The sequence below is a fragment of the Carassius auratus genome, chromosome 8 (assembly GCF_003368295.1).
Source record: "Carassius auratus strain Wakin chromosome 8, ASM336829v1, whole genome shotgun sequence".
Lineage (NCBI taxonomy): Eukaryota > Metazoa > Chordata > Actinopteri > Cypriniformes > Cyprinidae > Carassius > Carassius auratus.
In genome coordinates, this window is record NC_039250.1 from 19,987,999 (window position 1) to 20,000,544 (window position 12,546).

The 12,546-nt window shown below is 36.6% G+C and overlaps 1 protein-coding gene across 3 annotated transcripts; it reads left to right on the top strand.

Annotated features, from left to right (window-relative positions):
• The first annotated feature begins 460 nt into the window (after window positions 1–460).
• Window positions 461–11,551, top strand: LOC113107530 (adiponectin receptor protein 1-like). Of its 3 annotated transcripts, XM_026270116.1 has the most exons (9): window positions 461–569; window positions 656–737; window positions 1,415–1,607; window positions 6,819–6,935; window positions 8,327–8,498; window positions 9,177–9,363; window positions 9,566–9,753; window positions 9,840–10,033; window positions 10,323–11,551. In XM_026270116.1, exons 3-9 carry the CDS (start codon window positions 1,476–1,478, stop codon window positions 10,449–10,451), a joined length of 1,119 nt encoding a protein of 372 aa, XP_026125901.1. In that variant the 5' UTR covers window positions 461–569; window positions 656–737; window positions 1,415–1,475; the 3' UTR covers window positions 10,452–11,551. The 3 variants fall into 3 exon arrangements, with proteins under 3 accessions (XP_026125901.1, XP_026125902.1, XP_026125900.1); XM_026270117.1 differs by lacking the exon at window positions 461–569 and having other exon boundaries at window positions 574–698; XM_026270115.1 differs by lacking the exon at window positions 461–569 and having other exon boundaries at window positions 586–737.
• Window positions 11,552–12,546: the final 995 nt, after the last annotated feature.

Here is a 12,546-nt window from a genome sequence, read left to right on the forward strand (position 1 = left end):
CTTTTACATATAAGTACAGCACAGTTTTTATTTAACTTTTAGATAAAATACATTTTAATCGAATCATTATTTACGTTTTTATTTACCTTTTTGTAAGCACAGTGCAGTGTTAATGTTCAAACTGTGTATGTACAATGTTAAAATGGCTGACAACAATAAATACTCTTATTAGGAATAAAACTGTCTCGTTCTCCAACTGTGCAGAGCTGTAGCTGAAAAGTCAGGCCAACTACACTACTGTATTTTAATGTTAGTCATTACTTGGAGATCCAAATATTTTCTGAGGTGGTACTTGGTATAAAAAGTTTGAGAACCGTTTGAGAACCACTGCAGTAGGTTTTTTGTCCTGCTTTCTTTCTTTCTTTTTTTACTCCAGTTGAAGACACTATAACACAGCACAAAACATTCAACAGGTGAATTTGTGGGCCGGATAGTATGGATTCGTCCAGGCCGCACGTCCGCAGCTCACAGTCACAGCCCTGGGTCAAACCGGTTCCGGTACCACGTGTTCTTCCCTCTCTGACAGAGACGCAGGACGTGCCCACACTGTCTCCGCGAGCTGACACAGCGTATATCATACAAGACTGTTTCATCTGTATCAATTAAGCGATTTGTCTTGTAATTTGCTAATGAACTGAACCGCCTGGTTCTACAGGTTCAGAGACTCCTAGCGACCAGACGGCGAGCAGCGGCTGCCGGTAAACTCCCATCCACTGATTTCACAGCCTGTCAGCCAGGTGACGTATCAACACCGAGCTCTTATATTATTAAATCTAGTCGGTAATATTAATCTGGGAAATGTGATAAAAGTGACTGTGTTTTTGAAATTCATGATCAAATCAAAACATAGTGCATTGCATTAGCATTCAGGCTAGTGTCAGCTGGTTTGACAAAACGGATTCAGTTCAGTCATATTATAACAGCGATGTTACACGTCTTATAATAGCAATAATAATAATAATACAAACACAGGACGTTTAGCAGAATGTTGCTCGACCTGAGAATCCGCAGATGTTTGTTTTGTTTTAATGGTTTAATTATTAGTTTGATTGGTTAGCCTGTAAGCACGTTAAGATAACGGGATGTAAACCTTTAACACCATGGAAATTGGAGCAGCCAGATCTGACCAGATCTGAGCAGAAAAATAATTGATCATATTATGACAGATTGCACGAATACAAAATGATTATGTTTAATCTAGTTTACGTTTAATCAAGTACAAGAAATTAGCTTAAGGGCCCCTTTGACATCATGTCTTTAATTTCTGACAGGGTAAAGTGAACCAATTATTATATATCAACCAATTTGATATGTCAAGAATGGAATATTATAAAATCCATGATAAGTCTTGACTACATGGCCGATGTTTTTAACAGCCATGTGTTAATCTGTACTTTTTCTGCATCCTCATCAGGCCCAGATTGTGAACTGTGGAAGGAGGTGTAAACTCTGAGGAGTTTCGGGTTTGTCTCCCCATGACAACGTGTCACCGTAGTGACTGTGGCTCCCACAGTAATGCGGAGCGGTGCCCCTCTGAAGATGAGGACGCAGATCTCTCCGATATTGGGCCGCTGCTGACAAATACAGCTGAAGCTGAGAAATCGAGAGTGAGTTGTGAGGGAAAAATAAAACACAATGCCGTTTGGGGTCAGTAGTAGCAGTATTTTTATTTGAAGAAACTTATAAATTTATTTTGCAAAGGTACTTTAAATAGTTTAGAGGTTAAAGGAAAATGCCACCGTCTTCCCATATTCCACTATGTTCTTCCCTCATCTTAGACGAGTTGATACGTACCTCTCCCGTCTCTGTGCTTGCACTCAATCGATGTAGTGCGGTGCCGCTATGCTAGCATTAAGCTTAGCACCATTCATTCCTTAGGACCCAAACAGGGATGAATTTAGAAGCTACCAAAGACTTCCATGTTTTCCCTATTTAGAGACGGTTACATGAGTAGATACACGAGTTATATGGTGACCCAAAATAGACAGTGGTGATTTCCTAAGTGGATAAAAATGATGACTATAATAAATGGCGGAAAATCACTTCGCAGCACTTTTCGGCACAGCATTCAGGGTTTCCACAGGTCTTAAAAAAAGTCTTAAATTTATTTGTATCAAATTTGTAAATTGTACAGAAAAGTCTTAATTATGATTTCAAGAGGTCTTAAATTTGGGGACGGTAAGACCAGAATTGCGATAGGGAAACAGTTACACTCCGCCTGCTGGAAGAATAAATCAGCACTGTCAATAAACCTGTTGTTTTGTTCAGAGTTCAGACCAATGAGAAAATTGACCCATGTTCTGCAGGGGCTGGTGCTCTCTCTGGCAGCAGGTCTCACCCCCACTTCTGTTTGTGACAGCTGCCACGGTCTTTCTCGCCGTTTCTTCAATTTTCTCTGTAAAAAATACTACACTGTTCTCGGTGGCGTGCGGTGGTGTTTTTTAAAATTGTGATGCAAAGTTCCCACAGCGGTATTACTTTCATTATTATTATTATTTTACACTTTTGTGTATCAGCTACCAGAGTTTGTGCCAGGAGTCACGATCGTTTGTCGCCGTTTCTGCTGTAAACTACACTGTTTTATTTTTAAATGAAATATTTGATGATGCATATTATAAATCAGCAAGCAGATGCAATTAGAATATGAGCCCTATAAATTGCATTAGCATTTTCCAGTAAAGAACACACAAAAGGAATGCCCAGCTGCTGCTAGCCAGTACTGTATTTTTGCACACACACGCCCAATAATGCACACACACACACACACACACACACAAACATTTTATTTATTTAATGTAACACTTTAGTAATTATCTAGTTGCTTGCATATTACTATATTAGCAGTTTATAACGTATTTTTCAGACTATAAGTCGCACCTGAGTATAAGTCGCAGGACCAGCCAAACTATGAAAAAAAGTGTGACTTATAGTCCGGAAAATACGGTACTCATAAAGCACATACTAATGGCTTATTATGCGTGACCATATTCTACATCTTACACTATAACCGAACAGTAGGCTAATTAATAGATTAATAGTTACGTGAGGCAAAAGTCAATAGTTAATATTGAGAATTGTATCCAAAACTAAAGTGTGACCATAATTGTTTGTTTGTGATGGGTATGATTTGGAAAGGCACACACATCTTATTAAAAGGTTAAACGGCTGAAAATGCATATCAGCACAAAATCCAAGTTTAGAAACAGATTTGCATCAAGCCACACATCTGGAGAAGAGTTTAGAAAAGCATTCTGCTTCATTGAAGGTTCACAGAAGCATGTAGTCTCTGTTACCTTTAACAGGAGAAGTTTGAAATAACCAGGACTCTTCCTAGAGCTGGACTCCTGGCCAAACTGAGCAGCTAATGGAGAAGGGCTTTGGTTAGAGTGGTGACCAAGAAGCTGATATTGACTAGTGGAGCTCCATGATCATATATAGAGATGGGAGAAATCTACAGAAGGACAAACATCACTCCAGTACTCCACTGATCTAGGCTTTATGGCCTCAGTGAAGATGCATGAAAACACATTTGGAATTTGCAAAAAAAAAAAAAAAAAACACCTGAAGGACCTTCAGACTCTGAGAACCGAGATTCTTTGGTCTGATGAACCTCAATACTAAAGTATGTTTGAAGGAAACAGCTCTGCTTATAATTTGTACAGTAGCATCCCAAAATAAAATGTGCTGGTAGCAGCCTCATGCTGTGGGCCTGTTTTTTGGTAGTAGAGACCGAGGGACTAGAAAAGCTCAATGCACCAAAATATTGAGATGACCTTAATGAAAACCTAGTCTAGAGCATTCAGAAGCTCAGTCTGGGTCAAAGGTTCACCTTCCAACAGGACAATGACCTAAACACACAGCAAGAGTGGCTTATAAACAACTCTGTGAATGTCCTTGAGTGGCCCAGCCACAGTTTGGGATTGAACTCAATTAAATATTTCTGGAGAAACCTGAAAATGTGTGTATGCCCCAATCCAACCTGACAGAGCTTTAGAGGTGAAGAGAAGAATGGCAGATAATTGCCAAATTCTGATGAGCAAAGCTTTTTGAATCATACCCAAAAAGACTTGAGGCTATAAAGGTGAAGCTGAAGCTGAAGCTAAGTAGTGTGTACTTGTACTTGAATACTTATGCAATCTACATATTTCAGTTATGTTATTTTTAAGGTAACAAAATGTATGAAGATGTGACAATTCTGTTTTTGCTTTGTCATTATTAAAAGCTTTTTTAACACATAGTGTGGTCACACCAAATGTCGATATAATTTAGTTAATGGAAGATAATTAATAAAATCTATTTATGGCATTATTTTTGACGGCATCCTCACTTTACAGCATTTTTACACAAGTGCCTAAACCTCTGCTCAGTACTGTAGCTTTGCATGTTTCTTATAGCATTTTGGAGACATTGCCACAGTTCTTCTGGATTGAGTCTGTCTCAGTTTGTTCTGTTATTCCAGACGGACTGGATGATGATGATGATGAGATCAGATCTCTGTGTGGAGCACTGGCTGCTGTCAGACAAAAATCTCACTGGATTATTACATTTAATAGAATTTAATAGAAAAAATAATGTTTGGAAATATAAACTGATATTTACTACTGACACACTACAGCAAAACATAGACTTAAAACTATATATTAAAATAATCATGAGACCATTTTAATTGAGATACTTAAGTTTTTATTGATTTTTTTAATGTATTTTTATCATTTATTGATTTTTTATTTGTGACCTGACGGATTACTTATTCTTCCTCAAATCTGGTGAATACTTTGTACTTTGTTGCTTTATCAACCATTTCTGTGCAGAACACTTCAAAATCTTTTTTTTTTTTTCAAATACAAAAGCGAACAGTTCTGCTGAGCTTTGTGTAGGGATTTAATTTAGTGCTCATCTGCTTGTTGGTATGTAGTATGCATCATCAATTTTTATAATAAATTGTAATAAAAAAAAATAAAAAAACATTTCATTTCTCGGTGATCCCACATATGCCCATTTTCACTTAAATTCTATACTTAATTGAACTGCTCAATTTCCATTCATCACTTTATTAATTTATGTAAAATAATCTGACAACATTTATATAAACTCAAAGCCGCAAGGAACATAATTTAAGATAAATTTATGTTTGTTTGTTGTATGGCTTCTGCCATCAGTTGTTGCATGGCATCACTCAAGGCAAGGGAGGCAGAGTCTCTTTAGAGAAAAAAAAAATGGATGAGAAAGTTATCGATATTACAAAAACAAAATGTGATACAAAAAGTGCAAGTCGCTCGTTTTTATAAAGTAACTGTCCAACAGCGACACCCGCTGGTACAGATAAAAAGAACAGCTGAACATCAGTTGACAAATAAAATATATTGTTTGTATTGTTACTGCCTTTTGTTATTATTTTGGAATAAATGTACAAATACGTAAAAACAGTAATTTGATGAGATTTATTTGTTTTGAGAAACATAATATTACATAGTGTAAAAATGCAAACTATAATTAGCCACTTCTAATGCCACTTCTGTGTTTCCTCTTCATTGAAAGATCAGTTTTGTTAATACTGATTTAATTTGCTTGGTAAAAGCCCAAATGGAAGAATTTGACTCAAAAGATGGTGCACATTTAAAAAAAAAAATGGCTTAAGGGTAAAAATGGCCATAAAACTAGTTGGCAATGCTTCATTTCTATTATTGCTGTAAACTAACCACACGGAAGATGAAGAATTAAAAAAATTCAGGAGTCAGCTGTTAGTACAATCAGAGATAAGATATCAGCACAATAACACACTCTATAGCAAAATATGATCTAATTACTGTTAACGATGAAAATACCAGAAAACGATCAATTCATAATTTCATAATTTCAAAATGATAAATTCTAAATTCATGCCTGTTTGGCTCCTAAGGAATGAATATTGACGTAGTGGCGCCACGCTACAGCGATTGAGTGCACGCAATGAGACGGGAGAGGTGCATATCAACTCGTCTAAGTTGAGGGAAGAACATAGTGGAGTATGGAAAAAACTGTGGCATTTTCTTTTAACCTGTTAAATGTCACCCTGTCCCGTATACGGGACGCCTACGTTGACTATACTATATTACAATCAAATCGAATCTAATCTTGACAAACTGTATATCGTTGGAAAGGTCTAAGACTCCCAAATATATATATTTACCAATATTTTTTGTTAAAAATTATGTAGGAAAAGTTATAGATTAATTTATGACAAGAGTGCACCCTCAGAAATCTACATTACAAAAGGAGCTTTGACCTTTGTTTAAAAAAAATACTTCCTCGTTGCCTTTTTCTCTATCACATTTTAGAAATCATCAGAAGTTATATATCACTTGAAAACATAAAATCTCAAAATTCATTCTTTAAAACCCATTTTAAAATCAGACATTGCATTACCATGTAAATGGCACATCAAAATCATGTTACAAAATGTTTTCAGTCATGAATTATAAAAATTTAGGTTTGTATCATGCACATTCAAGTCTATCTTCAAAAACGTGAGTGACAGTTAACAGGTTAAAGTAAACAATTATAAAGTTCCAAAATGTTTCTATTTCAAATAAATTATATTCTTTTGAACTTTCTATACATTAAACAATCTGACAAATCAGCAGTATTTTAAAATGTATTAAAATGAAAGAGTTATTTAAAAAAAAAAATTATATTTACTGTATTTTTAATCATATAAATGCAGCTCTGCCGAGACCCCAAGCTTTTAAATGGTAATGTACATATAATAGCTGGAGTGAGGAAAGAAAAACTAAACTTACTTAACTAAAAGATAATTAGAAGCATGATTGTTGTTGCAGGGAGCATCAGCATTACCTGATGAGGAAGAGGATGAGGATGAAGGAGGTTTGCGGGTGGCTACACTGCCCATGCAGGCACACCATGCTATGGAGAAGATGGAGGAGTTTGTACACAAGGTAACAGATGTTTATGCTTAACTGTCCTGGTACTCCTATTGATGTATTTTCAAAATCGCATGTGTTTAACTACTGTATTTTTAATTTTCTCAAAAAACGACAGTGCGCCTTATAATCCGGAGTGCCTTATATATGGATCAAGGCACTCTGTCAAAATGTTGACATTCCCTTTAGCACAGCTCCATCTAGTGGATGCATAACACAAACCCAGTCAAACGTTTGACTGCAGTATCTTCTATTCTATGCACCTTATAATCCGGTGCGCCCTATATATGAAAACAGTTCTAAAATAAGCCATTCACTGAAGGTGCGCCTTATAATCCACTTATAGTGCGGAAAATACGGTAATCGCAATGTTCATGTTTTAAATGGATTGTTATTTAAATGTGGCCTATTTCAAGTCTGATATGTTTGTGTTAAAGGGGACCCATTATACCCCTTTTTAGGGCTGCACGATGTGTCGTTTAAGCTTCAATATTGCGATGTACGAATCCACGATAGTCACATCGCAGGATGTGCGATGTAGGCTGTCGTAGTTTATCCGTTATTCATTAACTGTATTGCTCCCCGGCCCTTGACGAATGTGATTGGTGGAGAGAGAGAGAGAGAGCGCGCGCGCGAGAGAGAGAGAGAGAGAGCGCGTACGCGTGCAAGAGAGAGAAAGAGCGAGCGAGTCCCGGCCACACGCTCACCGTTTTCAAACAACATGAGCGTTGTCTTGCTCTCTCTCCCTCGCGCATATTAATCAATTGACACGATGGTGTCGATGTTTAAATCATTTAAAATGAGAATGTAAGTGTGCTCACCCCATTTCTGTTTGTAAGAAAAAATTCGATTAGATTTCATATCGCAATATATATTGCAGAAAAATATTTTAATTGGGTGTCCCCAGAAAATGTCTGTGAAGCTTCAGCTCAAAATAACCCACAGATCGTTTATTATTTAATTTTAAAATGCCTGTTTTGAGTGGAAGCAGAAACTCGCTGTTTTTGTGCATGTCTCTTTAAATGCAAATGAGGTGCTGCTCCCTGCTCCCTTTTTCCAAAATAGGGCTGTGCCTTTACAGCTCTTTAAACCACTTGGAAATAAGTCACATGTTTATATCAGATAAATAAAATTACATGAGGGTGAGTAATTAATGACAGAATTTAAATTTTTGGGTGAACTAACCCTTTAAGTGACAGCAGTGTGATATGCTGTCTATGCTGTAGATGAGCCAAACAATAAAAGAAAAACAGTAAATCACACAAAATAAAAGGAGTGGGTGGATTTTTATCATCATAGGATGGTGGTGTACACACACTGCCAACACACATTTATGTTCAAACAACATGTGAAAGTGAATGTTGCATATTAAGGGCACCTTTAATGCAAAGTCTTTCCATTACCAGGTATGGGAAGGATGCTGGCGAGTTATTCCGTACCATCTTCTCCCCGACTGGCTAAAGGACAATGATTACCTGCTGCATGGACACCGCCCGCCCATGCCGTCCTTCCGTGCCTGTTTTGGGAGCATCTTCAGGATTCACACAGAAACTGGAAACATCTGGACGCACCTGCTGGGTCTGTGCTTGTGTTATGTGAAATGATAATGCAAAACCTTTTAATGTTACAAAACAAGCATCTCTTGAAATACTATATATCACTGTAGCCTCTTTATTAAATGACTATCAGAAAAACATACTCCTCAGCAGTTTTTATTAAGCATTTCCTGTTTTATTATATACATTTAAAAATTGTTCAAAAGTTAGAGGTCAAGATTTTTTTATGTTTTTGAAAGAAAGTCTCTTATGCACAAGCCTGCATTTATTGTTACTGTTTTGTATTTGAATGTATTTTGTGTATTTCAGAATACGTTCATATAATTGCATCAAATTAGAATGATGTCGTTCTAATTTGCTGACTTGTAGATCAAGAAACCTTTCTTATTATTACAATCACTGTTTGAAACTGTTTTTCTGCTTATGTTTTTATGGAAACCATGATAGATTTTTTTTCTATACGGTTTTGATGAGTATAGAAATAATTTGGAACAATGTATAAGTGTTTACGGTCACTTTTAAACAGTAGTATGTCATATAACCCCATTGGCTTTTTAAGAAAGATAAATTGAACGATATTTGTAATGTGATAATCCAATATTTGTGAATCACTGCCCTGAGGATGGCACTCTAATGTATAATTATGTGTCTGGTATGTAGTTTGAAAGGCCAATTGAGTTAATGTAATGTATCCCTACAGGCTTAATTCTGTTCCTGTTCTTGGGTACTCTGACAATGCTGCGGCCAAACGTATCCTTCATGGCACCCGTGCAGGAGAAGGTGGTGTTTGGGGCGTTCTTCCTGGGTGCAGTTCTTTGTTTGTGCTTCTCCTGGCTTTTTCACACTGTCTACTGCCACTCGGAGAAGGTCTCCAGGACTTTCTCCAAGTAAGTGACACCCGTTTTTATGCTCTTTGTGTGTATGCATTTTATGAGAGGCAACAAATGTATCTGTTCCACAAAAATCTCAAGCAGCACAACAGTTTTTAACACTAAATTTTTTTTTTAGCACCAAATCAGTGTTTTAGGGTGATTTCTGAAGGAACATGTGACCTTCAGTAACTCGAGTGTATGTTCTTCATGTCTGTAGGTTGGATTACTCTGGTATCACGTTTTTGATCATGGGCTCATTCGTTCCTTGGCTGTACTACTCGTTTTACTGCTCTCCTCGGCCGCGGCTCATCTATCTCTTTGTTGTGTGTGTGCTGGGTGTCGCTGCTATCATTGTGGCCCAGTTGGACCGATTCGCCACCCCTCGCCACCGGTCCACACGTGCAGGTAACATTCTCTTCTGCCTCTCAGAGTATTCCACCTACCTGATTAATTTCAGATGTTTCATAAAACCTTTTTTTTTTCATATTTAGGTGTTTTCCTGGGCCTCGGTCTGAGTGGGATCATCCCCACAATGCATTTTACCATCACAGAGGGTTTTGTGAAGGCAATGACAGTGGGTCAGATGGGCTGGTTCTATCTGATGGGTGCCATGTACATTAGCGGAGCAGCACTTTATGCTGCACGGATACCTGAACGCTACTTCCCTGGGAAATGTGACATTTGGGTAAGACTCAAGGACATTTTTATATTGGAAAGTAGTGTAATAGCATATTTTAGCAGTACAAAAACAGATATGCTTGTTGATGTTTATACTGATGATATTAATTGAATTTGTAATTTTTTTTATCATAATCATAAACACAAAGTTTTATAGCAACTAGTTTTGATGTTTACAGGACTTTGTGATTCATCTATAGCAGCTAATTAAATGGAAGTCTCACTTTGACTGAAAATAGCTTACTTTTGCATTGCAAAAAAAGTTTCTGTGGTCTCTGTCTGTTTTGCTTTCTCAGTTTCAGTCTCATCAGATATTCCATGTGCTGGTTGTGGCAGCAGCGTTTGTCCATTTTTATGGCATCTCAAACCTGCAGGAGTTCCGCTATGGCCTGGAAGGAGGCTGCACAGATGATACTCTGCTGTAAAGAAAAATAAATCACTCAAACTTTGGCCAGTGCCTGCTCACTTCACAATGAACCTGGACCCGACACAATGCTAATTTAATCATTGTATTATCTCTTGAAGGATTTTAACATTTATTTTAGTAAGATGTTTATTAGTTAAGATACTTCATAAATGAGGTAGTCTTGTGTTTATATTGTTCTTCAGCTTTTCAGTGCAGCACAGAATTTATTGTAAATCACTAGAATAAACCATAAAGCATTACAGAGGTCTGGAGAGGCACTACCTCCTCCAACACTCTCATCTTTCATCCGCCCAGGGTTCTTAAAATGTCTTAAATAACGTATTCCTAATAAAAGGCCTTAAAAAGTTAAAATATGTCCTAATTTCAAATTTGATGGGTCTTAAATATTTTTGGTCACATTTACTGCTTAAATAGCTTCAGTCTGAGGGACCTGATGACTGTTTACAACCATTTACACGCAGTTTAACAAATAGGCCTTTATAAAGGTAAATAAAAACATGCAGATTTAAGTATTTAAAGCTGTTAGAACACTAATGAAAATATTGCTTCAGAATCATTGTGCACCACCAAAAATCTCAGTGATGTGGTAGTTTCGTGGGATATTTTGTGTGGAATATTGTCTGCTGATATGAAAAGTTCACTGTATATCGTAGAAATAAATAAATATAAATAAATGTATCGTAGAGCGATGATTTTTTTTTTTCTTTTTACATTTAAAACATTAAATATTACATGTATGTATGTAAAATAATGTGTATTTCCATTACAGGTGTAGATCTTAAATTTCATATAAGGTGGTATTAAAAAGGTCTTTAAAAGTCTTACATTTCACTTGTTCTGTAGAAACCCTGTCTGACTGATCTGTTGGTTTATGCTTCTGTATTTTGTAAGAATTTTAGGGAAAACACATGAACATGCTTAAGTCTCAGTTTTCTCAAACACGTTTGTATGATCAAACCTTAATTTGTGACCTAAAATGCTTAACCTAGAGCTTCAGCAGTGTGTTTCACGTTGGGACACAATTTGATCTTTTGTTTGAGAAAATCGGGGTTTGGGAAGTCAAGATATTTGAAAAGAGCAAAATAAAGATGAAACATCAAGAATTGCTTGCTTTGATCATTAATAGTATTTTTTTTAAGTATACTGACCTTTTGGTGTGTGTGTGTGTATATATATAGAGAGAGAGAGAGAGAGAGAGAGAACACTTACTTAAAATACCTTCCAGTTATCTGTGTTAATCTGACACCTTGTGCTAATTTCCTTTATCTGACAAACCCTATAACTGGCAGCCTAACTTTCCAGTTTTCACTGACTTTGCAAGATAGTGAGCCATACTAAAGTGATTGTTCCAAATATGTGATTTCTAGAATAATGCATCTTTAAAATGTCACTAACTCATTCAAGTTCCCCAAAAAGGCTGAGGAGCATGTTGTGTGGAAAGAAGAGAACTGGTTCAAAGTTCACTTAAGTGAAGAAAGCAAGTTTTATTTGGGTCTGATGGGAAACATGTTTGTCATCAGACTGGGGAAAGACTGAACCCAAAGTCCTTAAAGTCAGTGAAAGTTGAAGGAGAAAGTGTCATTGTCTGGGGGTTGTTTTCTTCTGCAGGAGTCAGGCCTCTTATACAGCTACATGGCAGAGTGAATGCAAATGTTTATCAGAACCTCAACATGCAGTTTCTTTCCTGCATTCATCGCCCAATCAGCCAGAAATTTTAATGAAGGACAATGTCCCTGTCACACTGCAAAACAGGAAAACATTGAAATAATGAAAAGGTTGAGCCAGAGTCCTGAACTAAACCAGACTGAAAATAGCTGTTTCGCTAATTTGGATCACTGTGTTTTACACAAAATAACATGTAATTGTTGGAAAGCTTTGGTTATTTTATAAAACACTCTTTTACTAGCACAATAAAGCAGCCCACCACTAAAATTCCTTCAAATTTTGAACCTTGAAGATTACATTATTTCGGATGTAAGAAATAATTGTATTTCTGTGTTCATAAATTATTCTCTAATTGTGATCTCCACTGTGAGTGTGTGTTTGTACATATGAATATAAATATATTTTAGTTTTAAAAAATGTTGTATTCA

Coding starts and splice junctions, on each gene's coding strand:
- LOC113107530 (XM_026270116.1), top strand. CDS start 1,476: ATGACAACGTGTCACCGTAGTGACTGTGGCTCCCACAGTAATGCGGAG. Junction 8,499..9,176: donor CATCTGGACGCACCTGCTGG/GTCTGTGCTTGT, acceptor GTATCCCTACAG/GCTTAATTCTGTTCCTGTTC. Junction 9,364..9,565: donor GTCTCCAGGACTTTCTCCAA/GTAAGTGACACC, acceptor TCATGTCTGTAG/GTTGGATTACTCTGGTATCA.